Source organism: Quercus suber, unplaced genomic scaffold, assembly GCF_002906115.3.
Source record: "Quercus suber isolate HL8 unplaced genomic scaffold, Cork oak 2.0 scaffold_1380, whole genome shotgun sequence".
NCBI lineage: Eukaryota > Viridiplantae > Streptophyta > Magnoliopsida > Fagales > Fagaceae > Quercus > Quercus suber.
In genome coordinates, this window is record NW_027070760.1 from 1 (window position 1) to 13318 (window position 13318).

General features: G+C 32.9%; 2 protein-coding genes across 2 annotated transcripts; one reads left to right on the plus strand and one right to left on the minus strand.

Moving 5' to 3' along the window:
• Positions 1-263: 263 nt before the first annotated feature.
• Positions 264-2086, minus strand: LOC112010326 (histidine-containing phosphotransfer protein 4-like; the record flags this gene model as incomplete). Its single annotated transcript, XM_024042668.2, has 6 exons — positions 2027-2086; positions 1436-1569; positions 1141-1209; positions 902-973; positions 433-505; positions 264-340 (listed from the first exon to the last, which is right to left on the minus strand). Coding segments are annotated over exons 1-6 (485 nt in total), but the record flags the coding sequence as incomplete, so codon positions are not given.
• A 1007-nt stretch (positions 2087-3093) lies between these two features.
• LOC112010347 (protein RBL) lies at positions 3094-5543 on the plus strand. The gene is made up of 3 exons (XM_065769788.1): positions 3094-3561; positions 3635-3896; positions 5157-5543. Exons 1-3 carry the CDS (start codon positions 3094-3096, stop codon positions 5336-5338), a joined length of 912 nt encoding a protein of 303 aa, XP_065625860.1. The 3' UTR covers positions 5339-5543.
• Positions 5544-13318: the final 7775 nt, after the last annotated feature.

Sequence of the window (13318 nt, forward strand, 5' to 3'; positions counted from 1 at the left end):
GGTTTCCTGAAATAGGTAACCTTTATTACAAACAAACTTGACGAAGGAACTGGTATCCATCCATGGTACACCAAGAACAAACTAGTTCTAGACAAACAAGAAACGTAGAGGCAACAAACTCATGCACATAGGTAAAACACCTATATTTTATTCACTACTATATATTTGAGTAATGAAGGCAAAATGCCTGCAATATATTTGTTATTATTAATCAAGTACTAGCATTATTGAAATGGTGAATGATCTGCTAATCCACCACGTACCATTTATTCCCACTTAGGCTATGTAGTTTCCGTTTGCTTGGAGCTTTAGGTGCCATTGCAGCCCTTTGTTCAAGTAGCTGTAGAATGGATGGAAATCAAATCCACATGTCACTCATTTATCCTGACCACAAGCAAGAGAATTAATTGTGAGAGAGAGAGAGAGAGAGACCTCATGATAAGCTTCCAGTTTGTTCCTCAGAGTGTTATACTCTTGTTTCACAGTAGGAAGTGCAGTCCTAGCTCTGCTCATAGTTATTGATAAGTCATTAAATATGCTAAAAATGGTTTAACACTTGTACCAATGAATGTGGACTCCAAATTTAATGTGTTGATGAAATAACGACGTAAACTACTAACAATGGTAGTAGCATTCTCCCAATAATTTTCTATGAGATATTTCATATAATAGTCTAAGCTCATTTGTAAATTGTAAAACCTATCTCAATCCTACTATTGTTAATGGCATACGTGAAAGTGTTACTTCGATATCAAACTTCAACATAGTAGTGATTAACTACTAGCTTCTAGTCTGAAATCATAGATAATAACAAAATATTAACATATATAATTTTATATCTAATACTGCAATTTTATTATTACTTGAGGAAAAGGATTCAAGTAGGTATAAATGAACTTACCCTTCCATGTCAGCTCCCTTGCAACATTGCAGCATTTTCTCGACTTCATCAGCGACCTTTTGATCACCAATGCTGGAAATAATAACAAAATAGAGATCGCGTCCAATGCACAAAATCATATTAGTATAAAAAACAAAATGTCGTATCCAATGCATAAAGTTTCCATTAATTTTTTGTGGGGTCTGAGAAAGATTATAGTAAGCAGTCTTAATAATCCTAAAAAGAAGTGTTATTCTTACTTGAGGCAGTCGTCCTTCAACAGTTCAAGACATTTTTCCAGTTCAACGACATCAAGAGATTTAGCCTCACTATATAAACAAATATAGCTGAATATTATTTAATCTTAATGAATCCAATCACGGAGCGTAAGTTTAGAATTTTAAGGTGATACGTACTATTACTGTTCTCCTTGTTCTTATATTATTGTTTATTAAAATTTCACAAAATTTACTCAGAAAAGAAATTAACTAACGAATGTGGATTTAAACTAAATGGAAAAACATCACAAGAAATTTTATTTACTATGCCACTCACAGTGCTTGTTCTATGGCATTGAGATTTTTCAGTGAGTCACTGAGATATACACCTATATAGTCCTTAACAAAGTTTGGGTCGCCCCCATCCTCCAAATACTCCACTTGAATGAAGTGTTGACGATCTAGGATTCCCTGCAAAACATTAAGTTAGTAAAATATGTTATTTTCTGCATCAAATTTCAAGTTTCTTGTTGAAAGGTTTATGCAAAACATTGGGATTTTATTAGTTAGTACTATATGTTAATATCTGCACCAAATTTCAAGTTTCTTATTGAAAAGTTTATGAAAAACATTGGGATTTTTCCTTGGAACGATTTCACATTTCCACCATAAATTTTGTTGATAACTAGAATATTCAACATATAATATGTCTTAGATAAGATGTGAAGTGCATGATTAAGTTTTATTTTACTACTCATTTTTCTTTATTAATAAAAATATTCTCCCATAGAAATTTTAGCAGTGATCTTCTAGGGGAAAAGGAGGACTTGACATTCAAATAATTTTTATGCATGGTAATGGAATATTGAAAATGAAGTAAAAACTATTACAAATGTTTCTTCAATTAAGAACTAAAGAAGATAAAAACCTCATCAAACAAGGATTGCCTCATGGAGGCAATCTGTTGTTGCAAGGAACTGCTAGCCATTGTCCCAGAAAACAGTGAGATCAAAGCAACAATTAAACCTAGACCAAATTTTGAAGGCTTGAATGCCAAAGGGAAAGCCACTGGGAGAATATATAGGCAAAAACTAAATAAATTAGAGGAAAACACATGTTTAAATGTGCATTAATTGATTCTGAAAAGTAAAATTACAATAAAGAGGAAAATGACTTTTTATTTCGAAATTATACCACTTAATTAATAATATTAACTAAGAGGCAACTATCAGAGTACATGAGCACAAAAAATAAAAATAAAAATAATGAGTACAACATAACAAGTTTGTGATAAAAAGAAAAAATCATTTAGTTAGAAAATACGACACAATAATTATGTGATTATCAAGTCATCTAAATAATATGTGAAATGGTGAGAGTGATAGTTTGCCATGTTCGCAAGAAAAATAATGGATTTATTATAGTTTTATGTTTATAGATGCTAATTTTCTTTTTCTTTTTATCCATTAGTGAAGTACCGAACGGTGGCTAATGAAAAAGATAATGGGATAATGCACTTTTACAAATTAGTTGGTACAGTTGTGCCGTTATATTCCAACCAATTGTAATAGAATTGGTTAAGTTACCCCTAATAGTTTGGGATGACGAAATTTGACACAACTTGTAAATACAACAAGAAGTTAGCAAGTTAGGGTTTAGACTCAATAGGTTCGTATTAGATTTAAGTCAACACAAATTGACTTGTTTAATAAATATGTCGATACGAATTTGACATGTGGAACCTGTTCGAACCAATTTAATCTATTTAACTAAATGTCAATTTTACCAATTTATCCAATTTATGATTATAATTATATTTTAATTATTGGTGATTATGTTTGGAATATATTTATGATGGCTTATAAATTGACCCCAGTTAATTAATCCAATTATCCAAGTTGATTAATTATTAATTACCCAAATTGATTAATTAGTCAATATTACATGCAAATCATATTAGGGCACAATCAAATCACTAAACCAAATTAAAGAGCAATGCCCTTGAAAGATGGGCGTAGAGCTCTTGATGACTTAGAGGAGACCCATAAAGAGCTAAATGGTGTTGAGAAGTTGAAGGCGGTTGGATCAAAGTGCTTAACACTTTTCCGGGACTTTCAAGATTCTGTCACAAAGGTGCACTGGAAAGCACCTTGCTTTAGTGGTGATGGTGAGTGGGTAGTTGGTGGTTGTGCAAGCAAAGGAGAGCACAAGATTTATATATGGGATAGGGCTGGGCATCTTGTGAAAATCCTTGAAGGTCCAAAGGAAGCCTTGATTGACTTAGCATGGCATCCTGTTCACCCCATTGTTGTCTCTGTTTCCCTGACTGGCTTGGTTTATATTTGGGCTAAAGATTATACCGAGAACTGGAGTGCATTTGCTCCTGATTTCAAAGAGCTAGAGGAAAATGAGGAGTATGTAGAACGTGAAGATGAATTTGATCTGGTGCCTGAAACTGAAAAGGTGAGAGGCATTTAACCTGATAAGCAGATTATTTGTTCATTTCTTTATCTCTAAAATATATGTGTGCTTGCAGGTAAAAGACTCAGATGTTAATGAAGATGATGAAGTTGATATAGTGACATTGGAGAAGGATTCGGCTTTCAGTGATTCAGATATGTCCCAAGACGAATTGTGCTTCTTGCCGGCCATTCCTTCTCCTGATGTTCCTGAGCAGCAAGACAAGGGCGTAGAAAGCTCGTCAAAGTTGGTGGACAGTAATCATTCTGGATCCCCTCTTTCAGAAGAGGCTGGACCAAATGGACGTGCAACAAACCATGCATCTAGCCCTCTTGAAGGTAAAATTATGTCTTGTTTATATATTTTTCCAAGTCATAACATACCTTGAGTTGACCTTTACTAGGAACAACTGAACAAGTATTCCAGCAAGCTTTAGAAGTGAAGTTTGGATGTGTTTTTGCTTCATATCTCATATCCAAAGTCTGGGTTCAAAAACTCCCACATTGAGTTTGAAAACCTCAATTTCGCATCTACCTTTGTCTTGCACCTAAAAATTGTAGCCATAGTAATACATTACAAAGGAAAAATGGGTGGCTCTGACAGTAATAGTTCCATTTTTAGCTTTTTAACCTCATGAAATATATATTAAACACCTCTATAACCTGCCTTACCTTGTCACTGCCTAAGCAAAAACCTAGTACAGAACATAAGTTCTTAAATTTGTTTATATGAAACAAGTTTCTTTAGTCCCACCCCATCCCTAAATAACAGGAAAAGTATTATGTGAAAAATTGTTAGGACCTTATTAGTACCTGTTACCCCTTTCCTTTCTCCCTTTGAACAGTGTCCTTCTGTAGACCTTGTGTACTTGGGTTTCACCCCCTTGTTTTTGTTGCTTCTAGTGATATTTTTTACAAAAAGGGGAAAAAAAAACAGAAAAAAAATGGTTAGATCCTATAAGAAAAACTATTAAGTAAAGATAAAAATCGTTCTAATTAAAGCGTTACTTGAACTATGTTCAGCCATTAAATATTGAGCTGCATATGAAATTCAATTGATTTTTGTGCTTGAAATGGTTGAGAATCAGATTTGTTGGGTGAGAAAGCATTGTCGTAAATGTTCTGAAAGTGATGCTTGATGTGCGTGTGTGTGTGTTTTTTTTTAATCTCAAAACCAGCAGTCCCAATTGATTTTCATGTCCTATGCTAGAACTTTTCTTTTACATAATCTAGTGCTACTAAACATTTGAGAGAGTGGAACTTCTTACATTTAGTTTTTATAGCATTAAAGACAATAATTGAACTTTTTGCTGGGGAATTACAGAATGCTATCAAGGCATAATAATCTAATCGAAAAAATTAGATTTTTTTTAATCGTACAAGATGTAAAGTTGTAAACATAACCTTTTTTGGGAGAAGTTGGGGGTTTTTTTTGGGGGGGGGGGGGAGGGGGGTTGAAGTTAAGGTTTGAAAAACCAAAATTTACTTAATCTCATATGCTTGTAAATAGAATGGAATTTCTTCTTAAGCTCAATGTTCTGTGTGAGATTCCTTCAAATGAGGCACTGACTCATGCTGTTATAGATAATTCTATTGCAGATGATGCAGGAGGATCACGCATGAAAAGGAAGCGGAAGCCTTCAGAGAAAATTTTGGAATTGCAGGCAGAGAAGGTCAAGAAACCCTTGAAGCCTTCTGGTAGATTGTCAAAAGTTAAAAATAAATCTGTGGCTGATCTGGATAACGGTAATGGTTTTCTTGGGGATGATGTTTCTGATTAGTACAATTAGATATTGAATCTTATATATTTTTCTATCTGTATTTCTGTAATCTCTTTTCCTGTGGACAACTTAGAGGCTTAGGTTTTTTTGCCCCTTCTTTTTTTAAATTTGTGGTTGGCCTGGTGAAATATGTATATTTTCTTGGATTCATGCCCCATCAAGTTAACGTATGGCTAAATTATGAAAGAGAAGGGTTCGGATACTACTTCTTAGTTTTGGTAGCATGATTTAGCAATGTTAAAGGTAGGTGTTACAGAGATTCTCCACATGTTTGCATCTTCTGATCAGTAAAACTTTGGGTCTTTGCCAAACTGGTTGTTATGATTTAGCAATAGTAAAGCAAGAAATTACAGAAAATTTTCCTAACTGGTTGTTAATAATAGGTTTGCGTCTTTGCCAAGAGCCTTTGTAGCTCAATGACATTGTTAGTTTTCTTTTATGAGAAGAACTAGGTTTAAATTCTTTATTGTAATTATCGAAAAATAGTAGGTTTGTGTCTTTAGACCTATTAAAGACCTATTGTATCTAATAAGAAATCTCCGCAAGTTTGGAAAAATATTATGACTTTGAGTGTCTGTAGGCTTATTGTGCCTAATACCAAGTTGTATATTTCACGTGTATAAGTGGCCTTTTCCGGCTTTGTTATTGGCTGTTTTGATTATATTCCATCTACAGCAGAAGACAACAGTAACTTGTACATTTGAGAACTGGTAGACAACCAGTGGCTTCAACTAAAGCAGCTAGAGTTTGAGCAAGTATGAATTTGGGTGCAGGTCTAATATGGACCAAGAGATCTTGTTTCTCTATTTATGCCACCCAACCTGCAACTGCATACAACACACTTCAACTGCACAGAACCATCCACTTTAACTGCATAGAACCATCCACTGTGACTTGGTAAATGGAGGCCTAAATCTAGACATGGCAAAACGGGTCAGAATTTTCTGACCCGACCCGACCCGAAAAATACCCGACCCGAACCCGATTTTTTTGACCCGAAGCAAAAACGGGTTGACCCGTGACCCGACCCGTGTTTTTTGCGGGTCAACCCGACCCGCGACCCGACCCGAACCCGAACCATTTTTTTAAAACTTTTTTTTTGGGTAAAAAAAATAGTAAAACTAAGACAATATTGGTTTAATTGTTTATTGTGAACTTTAAGGAAACAATTGATACATTTACATAACTATATGCAAATTAATTGAAAGATTAATGATTGAACATTCTGTAATGAGTGAATATTTTTAGATATCAAATAACAAAGTACATGCCAAGATAATTTGGTTACAGTAGAGTTAAAAACATAGATTTAAAATTGTAGACATGTAAGAAATATTCACAAGTGTGAAAATAGTGAAGCTAAAGTATCAAATTAGCATAAATTATGAATACTTAGACCTATTTTTTAATAATTTATGTCCAAAATAAATGGCTTTTCAAAATAAATTATGATATATCTTAGAGTGTGTGTTGCTTAACAATAATATGATATTCATAAAAGAGACTATGTATAAATAAGTAAGCAATCAAATTTTAAAGTATATCTCAAATTGAAATAGAGTGTCAACCACAACTGATAATAGATTATAAAATTAATTTTTAAGATTGTAAATTTCTTATATATTTTTATTCTTTATCAAATGAGTTATCCAATAAGTCATTTGTAATTTTGTTTTATATTTGGAATGTTGATATTGTGTAGAAATAAAACTTGTGTATTTGTTTTACTTATCTTTGTGTTATTTTGTTTTAGATAGTAATGTTAGGATTTGTATAATTTTAAATTGTTGAATAAGTATTAATAAGTTTAATTGAGTTCATTCTTGATATAAGTGGTGAATTCAAAATAATGCATTTTACATTAACTAATTTGTTGCATAACTTTTCAAATGACAGATACATGTTGTTTTCTATATAAAAATTAATAAAAAAAAAATTCATGTGAAAAATACGGGTCAACTCGACCCAACCCGACCCGACCCGCAACCCGATTGACCCGAACCCGATTTTGACCCGCTTAAAGTGACCCGTTTTTGACCAGTGACCCGTTTGACCCGTAACCCGATTGACCCGACCCGAACCCGACCCGACCGTTTTGCCATGTCTACCTAAATCGATGATAAAGTTTGGAGTTTGGACGAAATAGATTGATCACTTTTCAGGGCGTTGGTAAAATAAAGTGCTCTTATTAAAGTTTGAATAAGCATTCATTTTTAGTAGTTGAATGGCCTTCTCAGACAAGGCAACAAGGGCTTAACCCTTGAGCCGCGTTATTTTGGTTTTCCCAAAGCCTTGCCACAGCATTATCAATAATAATGGAGTGTACTTAGTAGTTTAAATGAGAAGAGCAAAAAAAGTAAATAAGTTTTCAACAGAAAACTGCATCTAATGGAATATGGAGTTAGTACTTTTTCTTAATTAGGTTTTAATTGTACAATTGATGTCAATAAGTGAGAAAAGATAATAGGCGAAACTACAATGTTGGTCTTTCAAATTTATCTTGAGAGTACAATTGGTTCCTCAAGTTTAAAAAATGAGTTGTATTAGTCATTTTACTAATTGCCGTTAATGGTGTTACATAACTAACAGAACAATGACTTGGCTTTGTTTTTAATGATGTGACATTTTTTTATTTAAAAAATTACAATAGTTAGTATAAACAAAGGCCATCCAAAATCACCCGAATGATGAGGAAAAAGATTAGATTGTATATTTGTATGCTGCCTAACTAATTCTGACACATGCATAATTCAAAATAAAATATTGATATATTATTCAGACACAAGACCAATGGAACACAATCAAAGGTTTGACTTGGTTCTTGAACTCTCACTCACAGTCTTTAGTTTATCTTCTCATCAAAGTTACATCTCTCAGTTATCGGTGATGGGAGTCAAATCAAAAGGTGGAGCTAGAACTCATTAACATCGCAATCCAGAGACTTGTTGAGGAGAGGAAAATCAAAGAAACCTCCAATACTGATGGCCTCATCCAAGATGATGTTGTTGATGACCAGCTTCTCCTCTCGATGTTGCTCTCTCAGATTTTATTTGATTACTTTTTAAAATCCCTAAAATGGGTTGCACAGCCACAAAGAGAGGAAAATAGCAATACTTGAGATGGGTTGGCCGGAGAGGAGAAGGGAGGTGGAGGGTAGTGGCTATGCAAGTATGACTAGGAAACAAAGTGGCTTATGGAGGATAATGCTGTCGCCATCATAGGGAGGTGGTGTTGTGTGGAGGAGGACGATGGATCTAGGGTTCAATCTATCACTCTCTCCCCCCTCTCTCTTACCCATTTGAGATTGTGGACTTGGAGATTCAGATTTGATTTGGTTGATTTGGTTACTTGTTTGATTCGTGAGGGTTCTTATGTGTAAATTCAATTTTGTAATTTTTTTAACAAAAAGAAATGCCACATCATTAAAAAAAAAAAAGTCAGGTTATTATTCCGTTAGCCATGTTAGCAACACCACTAATGGAATAATGACTTGACTTTTTATTTTATTTTATGATGTGGCATTTCTTTTTGTTAAAAAATTACAAAATTGAATTTACACATAAGAACCCTCACAAATCAAACAAGTAACCTGAATCAACCAAATCAAATCTGAATCTCCAAGTCCACAATCTGAAACGGGTAAGCCATTAACCACAGAAAGACTTATATTGCTTATTATGAAAACTTGAAGGACCAATTGTGCTCAGTTGAAACTTGAGAGACTAATTGTGTACATAAGATAAACTTGAGGGTTTAATAGTGTAGTTTTGCCAAGATAATATCAAACTATTAGTAATTAGTATAGGATCTATGGAAGAATATTTTAAGTTAATTTTTAATATGGTTTTATTTTGAAATTTGAACTACTTGTTTAATAAAATTTTATTGTGAAAAACCTGTGGATGAATTGAAACATGTTGATATTGAGAAAGTTGAGGAAGACGTGGCTAGAATTTCAGCTTACTTTGATTTCATGAAAGAGCATCTTAAAATATTTCAGAAAACTGAATAAGAAATAAAACGAGGAAAAAGAAAGTGCATACACAACACAAATGACCGAAAGATAATATATATCTTTGGAACAATTCTGAATGCTTTTCTTATTTATTTTTCAGATGATACACTTTTCAATGCTTATACACAAGGTATTTATAGAGTTGCCTTAATTCCCATATTTTGGGATTTGGTTGGCAATTCGCAGTCATGCGTGTTTGAATTGTATCGACTCGTAAGTATTCAAACATATAGATTGATCACACAGATATGATATGTGTATTAACCTTAGTAAGATCCCTTTATCCTAACATGATTTGTTTATTAAATAGGTTGACATGACAAAACTTGCACAACTTGTTTAATAAACAAGTTGTGCTATGGTTCACACGATCTATTTGATAAATAAGTCATTTAGTTAGGTTGAAAAGTTTACCTAACATGAATAACTTGTTAGCAATTCTCATATTTTATAGAATGTAGAAGTATACAAATTGTAAGGGTTATATTTGCAAATTGGCATATCCCGAGAAAAAATGCACTTCACTTGTATTTGAGTCTTAGGTTCTAACATGTTCATGAAGATCATTTAGTGTTCACAACAAGATGTATTATTGAAGACATAAGAATTCTCAAGAATCAGTACAAGAAAAGTTAAAACTATGGATCTCAACACCTGATCGATACCTGTTGATCTATTAAAATTTAATGAACCTCGATGCCTAGCTTGATACCTCTAGATCTATCAAGCCACAGGAAAGTTGAAATCCAAGATCTGTTTTTGGCCCATGATGACAAGGCTTTCCTAGGGTTTTGTGTACTAGGGTTTCAAAGCCTATAAAAGCTATATTTTACAGTTGTCATCATACATACAGAGAGATATACAAAGATACACTCTTAATAGAAGTTGCTATGACTTTTTGAGCCCATTAATGTTTTGTAACAAGCTGCTTCTACATCTCCAAGCGTGGATTGAAGAACTTTGCCAAAGCTACAACAATCAAGTTGTTGTGGCGTTAGTCACGAATTGAGATTCGTACAAAGGAGAAGTCTCTATAAGGACAAGTCCAATTGGGTATTAATGCTGATATTGGTATAGGTTAGTAGGTTTTGTTGTAGGTATGTACTTTGAGATAATTTGGTTGGGGTGAGATTCCTTTACTTGTAACCGCTTGAGTCTTGATTGGTGGATTCTTTGGAAGTAGTGACTTGAAATTCACTCGATGGGAGGGGGGGGGGGTTTGCATGTGAGGTTTTTCTCCATCGTGATCAAATCATCATGTTAAACTTATCTTCCATTGCTCTTTAATTTGGTTTAGTGATTTGATTGTGCCCTAATATGATTTGCATGTAATATTGACTAATTAATCAATTTGGGTAATTAATAATTAATCAACTTGGATAATTGGATTAATTAACTGGGGTCAATTTATAAGCCATCATAAATATATTCCAAACATAATCACCAATAATTAAAATATAATTATAATCATAAATTGGATAAATTGGTAAAATTGACATTTAGTTAAATAGATTAAATTGGTTCGAACAGGTTCCACATGTCAAATTCGTATCGACATATTTATTAAACAAGTCAATTTGTGTTGACTTAAATCTAATACGAACCTATTGAGTCTAAACCCTAACTTGCTAACTTCTTGTTGTATTTACAAGTTGTGTCAAATTTCGTCATCCCAAACTATTAGGGGTAACTTAACCAATTCTATTACAATTGGTTGGAATATAACGGCACAACTGTACCAACTAATTTGTAAAAGTGCATTATCCCATTATCTTTTTCATTAGCCACCGTTCGGTACTTCACTAATGGATAAAAAGAAAAAGAAAATTAGCATCTATAAACATAAAACTATAATAAATCCATTATTTTTCTTGCGAACATGGCAAACTATATATATCACTCTCACCATTTCACATATTATTTAGATGACTTGATAATCACATAATTATTGTGTCGTATTTTCTAACTAAATGATTTTTTCTTTTTATCACAAACTTGTTATGTTGTACTCATTATTTTTATTTTTATTTTTTGTGCTCATGTACTCTGATAGTTGCCTCTTAGTTAATATTATTAATTAAGTGGTATAATTTCGAAATAAAAAGTCATTTTCCTCTTTATTGTAATTTTACTTTTCAGAATCAATTAATGCACATTTAAACATGTGTTTTCCTCTAATTTATTTAGTTTTTGCCTATATATTCTCCCAGTGGCTTTCCCTTTGGCATTCAAGCCTTCAAAATTTGGTCTAGGTTTAATTGTTGCTTTGATCTCACTGTTTTCTGGGACAATGGCTAGCAGTTCCTTGCAACAACAGATTGCCTCCATGAGGCAATCCTTGTTTGATGAGGTTTTTATCTTCTTTAGTTCTTAATTGAAGAAACATTTGTAATAGTTTTTACTTCATTTTCAATATTCCATTACCATGCATAAAAATTATTTGAATGTCAAGTCCTCCTTTTCCCCTAGAAGATCACTGCTAAAATTTCTATGGGAGAATATTTTTATTAATAAAGAAAAATGAGTAGTAAAATAAAACTTAATCATGCACTTCACATCTTATCTAAGACATATTATATGTTGAATATTCTAGTTATCAACAAAATTTATGGTGGAAATGTGAAATCGTTCCAAGGAAAAATCCCAATGTTTTTCATAAACTTTTCAATAAGAAACTTGAAATTTGGTGCAGATATTAACATATAGTACTAACTAATAAAATCCCAATGTTTTGCATAAACCTTTCAACAAGAAACTTGAAATTTGATGCAGAAAATAACATATTTTACTAACTTAATGTTTTGCAGGGAATCCTAGATCGTCAACACTTCATTCAAGTGGAGTATTTGGAGGATGGGGGCGACCCAAACTTTGTTAAGGACTATATAGGTGTATATCTCAGTGACTCACTGAAAAATCTCAATGCCATAGAACAAGCACTGTGAGTGGCATAGTAAATAAAATTTCTTGTGATGTTTTTCCATTTAGTTTAAATCCACATTCGTTAGTTAATTTCTTTTCTGAGTAAATTTTGTGAAATTTTAATAAACAATAATATAAGAACAAGGAGAACAGTAATAGTACGTATCACCTTAAAATTCTAAACTTACGCTCCGTGATTGGATTCATTAAGATTAAATAATATTCAGCTATATTTGTTTATATAGTGAGGCTAAATCTCTTGATGTCGTTGAACTGGAAAAATGTCTTGAACTGTTGAAGGACGACTGCCTCAAGTAAGAATAACACTTCTTTTTAGGATTATTAAGACTGCTTACTATAATCTTTCTCAGACCCCACAAAAAATTAATGGAAACTTTATGCATTGGATACGACATTTTGTTTTTTATACTAATATGATTTTGTGCATTGGACGCGATCTCTATTTTGTTATTATTTCCAGCATTGGTGATCAAAAGGTCGCTGATGAAGTCGAGAAAATGCTGCAATGTTGCAAGGGAGCTGACATGGAAGGGTAAGTTCATTTATACCTACTTGAATCCTTTTCCTCAAGTAATAATAAAATTGCAGTATTAGATATAAAATTATATATGTTAATATTTTGTTATTATCTATGATTTCAGACTAGAAGCTAGTAGTTAATCACTACTATGTTGAAGTTTGATATCGAAGTAACACTTTCACGTATGCCATTAACAATAGTAGGATTGAGATAGGTTTTACAATTTACAAATGAGCTTAGACTATTATATGAAATATCTCATAGAAAATTATTGGGAGAATGCTACTACCATTGTTAGTAGTTTACGTCGTTATTTCATCAACACATTAAATTTGGAGTCCACATTCATTGGTACAAGTGTTAAACCATTTTTAGCATATTTAATGACTTATCAATAACTATGAGCAGAGCTAGGACTGCACTTCCTACTGTGAAACAAGAGTATAACACTCTGAGGAACAAACTGGAAGCTTATCATGAGGTCTCTCTCTCTCTCTCTCTC